Here is a 3,825-nt window from a genome sequence, read left to right on the forward strand (position 1 = left end):
CTCATTTGAGTTAGACTGCAGACTAAGTTTCTGTAGCAAGCTAGTTAATAATACATCGTTTTTGATCATATAACTTATTTACTTAGTTGAATAGGTTCTTCCACTTCCTCTGTTTTCTGGATCTTTAGAAAAACTAAATAATGGGCAATCTTCCCTAAGTTTCCGGTGGTAGCTAAACGCATCCAGCCAGGTGGGCGATTGGAGGACTTCGGTCTTCCGACATGGCGCTTGGTGCGGTTGCTAGGTAATTTGTGACGCAACTACAAGCCCTCTAAAGTGACTGCTGTAGATCGTAGGTATGTGAACAAGGACACAAGGAAGCAAATACATTTTTTTAAAGGACACAAGGAGCAAAAATAAGCATACCATTGATAGGCCTATTCATGCATGCGTCTGTGTTTGATATGCTTTCATACACTCTTAAATGTTTTGTGTGAATGATAATGGCATTTTTAGCTTTATATTGTTGTCAAATACCGGTAGCCTAGTACACATACAATAAGAGTAGAACACACAGTATTTCAAATACCCATTTTATTATCTATTTCATAGCTTTGAGCTTAAAGTAAGTACACTTCAGTAAAACTCATATAGAGATTTGGACACTTTGGAAATAAAAAAGTTAAAAAGGTTTTCTCTGGCTTCAATTGGAGAGATATGAAACATCAACACAAAAATATTTTGTGGTACTCTGTGTGAAAACTATGTTTTAATGTTTCTACATGCGTATCAGAAATACTACACCTGCTGTTTATAAAACAGAACAACAATGATGATAAATACAGTTATTATACACAAACTGAGATGATGCAAAATATTCACTTATATTAAATTATTGAAACATCTTAACCTTCATGAATCTCTCTGTATATTGAAATATATTGCTGTTTGTCTCAGTAAAATATAACATTATATCAATAATGTATTACATGGTGTTCTGTAATGAAAGCCCTCTCCATAGCAACGTGAGTTCAGACCCTTTTCTTCAGTTGGGATTTCTTCTCCTGACGCTTGCTATGAACAAAACACACATACACACACACGAGTTAGACAAGGATACACACAACTTTTTTCAACGCTTACATGCCTACACAAGTGTACTCACCGCAGACAGTGTTGTACCCTCTTGGTCCAGTCTTGAGAGGGGTCGGCACACACAAACTTGTTCCTTCGATTCTGGAAGCTGCCACAACACAGTACAATGTCAACGCACATTACACACCACAGTGACTGAATGTCAATTGTCTTTCCCTGAATCCTCTCTCCTTGCTTCCGAATGCATTGGAGAAGGAGAAGATAAGAGGAATCAAGGAAATACCAGCCATTATTCTACACACAATGTGCTAGGATGTGATTGGAGGACAACTCACATGACAGCATTGAGGTCGCATGAGGAAGTAATGTCTTGGAAGGTGTAGCCTTTCAGCCATCGGCAGTGCACCGGACGCCGAGTGAACTTCAGACAGCAGTCCGCTACACACAAACACATGCATTTTTTTTCTGTGTGTCAGCACGAGACCTTGCGTGCATGTATTTGTACTAAGGTTCATGTGCATATATAGCATGTGTGTGTGTTGGCACTCACCTGATTGTGTGGTGGGAATGAGGGTGATGATAAGGAGAGAGAACAGAGCAGCCAGGACACAGTCTCTATAGTTTATCATACTAATCTTCAGATGGGTCCCACAGAGATGCTGAGAAAGGGGGCGAGAGAGAAAGTGTTTTTCAATAGAGTTGAGAGAGAGTGTTTTCTGACTGGGATTTGGAGCTCCTTAAGTAGGGCGCTGGCTGGAGTTTCCCAACAGGTGATAGCAATGCCATGGAAAGTATTGGCAGGGGGTGGGCAGGTGGGAACTGTGGGTGTGCAAGTGGGGTTATTGGGTTGTTGAAGGACTTGGTCTGCTCATGTGTGTGCTCTGTCATAGAAAGTGACTTTTGTTCTCCACTTCCTCCATGACTGCAGGTTAATGATCTTATTTCCCTCCACTGAAAGATAGGACTGGAATGTGAGAAGTGTGGGAGGAGAGCGGCACAATTTTAACTGAGGAGTGTGAAAACAGTTCAATGAATGGGAGTTGATGTCATGGCTATTCTGTCCAGCTTCATAATGACATCATCTTCTGGTACTAAAATGGTGTTCTGGTTGAGAAGACATCATATCACCCGATTACAACCAGGTTACTTTCTAGACCAGGGCTGCCCAATTCTGGTCTTGGAGGGCCAAAACACTTCTGTTTTTTGTTTCTACCTGGTAGTTAATTTCCCTCACCTGGTATCCCCTCCCCCCCAACAACAGAAGTGTTTCGTCCCTCCAGGACCAGGATTGGGCAGCCCTGTTCTGCACGTCCAATTAGACGTCAGTTCAGACTAAAGGCTAAGCTTCTGACAGAGGTTGCGTTATGTTCATCCGGTTTAGGTTTGATCAGTTTAACCTCTAAAAGTCCAGGGGGAAACACATTGAATAATGCATTCATAAATGGCAAAAAAGACAATCAAAAAATAAATCATAAGGAATAAGTTTTTTTTTACACATATTAAACATATTCAACCCCTTATTTTTATTGGCACACAACTACCTCCATACTTCCATTTGTTTGTATGGGTTACCTTCAGACGAGTCCATTGACACTTGTGTAGGCCAAAACGTACAGACGTTTTCGATAGAAGACCGATTTTTGGAAAGTCTCATGGTTTCTCATGGTAGGACACACAAGTTCACAGAACGGGACCGGCGTGCGCTGAAGCGTAAAAATCATCTGTCCTTGGTTGCAACACTCACTACCGAGTTCCAAGGTGCCTCTGGAAGCAAAGTCAACACAAGAACTGTTCGTCGGGAGCATCATGAAAGGGGTTTCCATGGCCGAGCAGCTGCACACAAGCCTAAGATCACCATGCGCAATGCCAAGCGTTTGCTGGAGTGGTGTACAGCTCGCCGCCATTGGACTCTGGAGCAGTGGAAACGCATTCTCTGGTGATGAATCACACTTCACCATCTGGCAGTCCGACGGACAAATCTGGGTTTGGAGGACGCCAGGAGGTGGCTACCTACCCAAATGCATACTGCATACTGTAAAGTTTGGTGGAGGATAAATAATGGTCTGGTGCTGTTTATCAGTTCTAGTGAAGGAAAATCTTAACGCTACAGCATACAATGACATTCTAGATGATTCTGTGCTTCCAACAGTTTGGGGAATGCCCTTTCCTGTTTCAGCATAACAATGCCCCCGTGCACAGAGCCCTGACCTCAACCCCATCGAACACCTTTGGGATGAATTGGATCGCCGACAGCGAGCAAGGACTAATCGCCCAACATCAGTGCCCGACTTCACTAATGCTCTTGTGGCCGAATGGAAGCAAGTCCCGACATCAATGTTCCAACATCTAGTGGAAAGCCTTCCCAGAAGAGTGGAGGCTGTTATGGCAGCAAAGGGGGACCTACTCCATATTAATGTCCATCATTTTGGAATGAGATGTTCGGTGAGCAGGTGTCCACATACTTTTGGTCATGTAGTGTATTTCTATCTTAAATGGTCCGATTTTGATGGGGATTTCTGTTTTATGTCACTTAGATTGACCTACCGGTGAATCAAAGAACTCTTAAGGATTAAGGTCATGTTCAGTTTCATGTCATGGGGTCATGTGACAATGGCTGATTTAACATGCTGTATATGTGTTTATAGCCTACAACATCTTCTTGCATCATTCTTCCTCCACACAGGGAGTGTATGTGTGTGTGTGAGTGCATGTGTGTGTATGTGTGTGTGAGAGAGTGTGTGCGTGCGAGTTAATTAGTAGTTCAAACACTGGTTTTAACTGAGTAGGTGG

The 3,825-nt window shown here is 42.7% G+C and overlaps 1 protein-coding gene across 1 annotated transcript; it reads right to left on the reverse strand.

The window, feature by feature from the left end:
* Positions 1-516: 516 nt before the first annotated feature.
* Positions 517-1,763, reverse strand: ccl20b (chemokine (C-C motif) ligand 20b). The gene is made up of 4 exons (XM_046290829.1): positions 1,586-1,763; positions 1,371-1,473; positions 1,106-1,183; positions 517-1,014 (listed from the first exon to the last, which is right to left on the reverse strand). The coding sequence occupies exons 1-4, from the start codon at positions 1,662-1,664 to the stop codon at positions 972-974; spliced, it is 303 nt and encodes a 100-aa protein (XP_046146785.1). The 5' UTR covers positions 1,665-1,763; the 3' UTR covers positions 517-971.
* Positions 1,764-3,825: the final 2,062 nt, after the last annotated feature.

This window comes from Oncorhynchus gorbuscha, linkage group LG12, assembly GCF_021184085.1.
Source record: "Oncorhynchus gorbuscha isolate QuinsamMale2020 ecotype Even-year linkage group LG12, OgorEven_v1.0, whole genome shotgun sequence".
In the NCBI taxonomy this organism is placed as follows: Eukaryota; Metazoa; Chordata; class Actinopteri; order Salmoniformes; family Salmonidae; genus Oncorhynchus; species Oncorhynchus gorbuscha.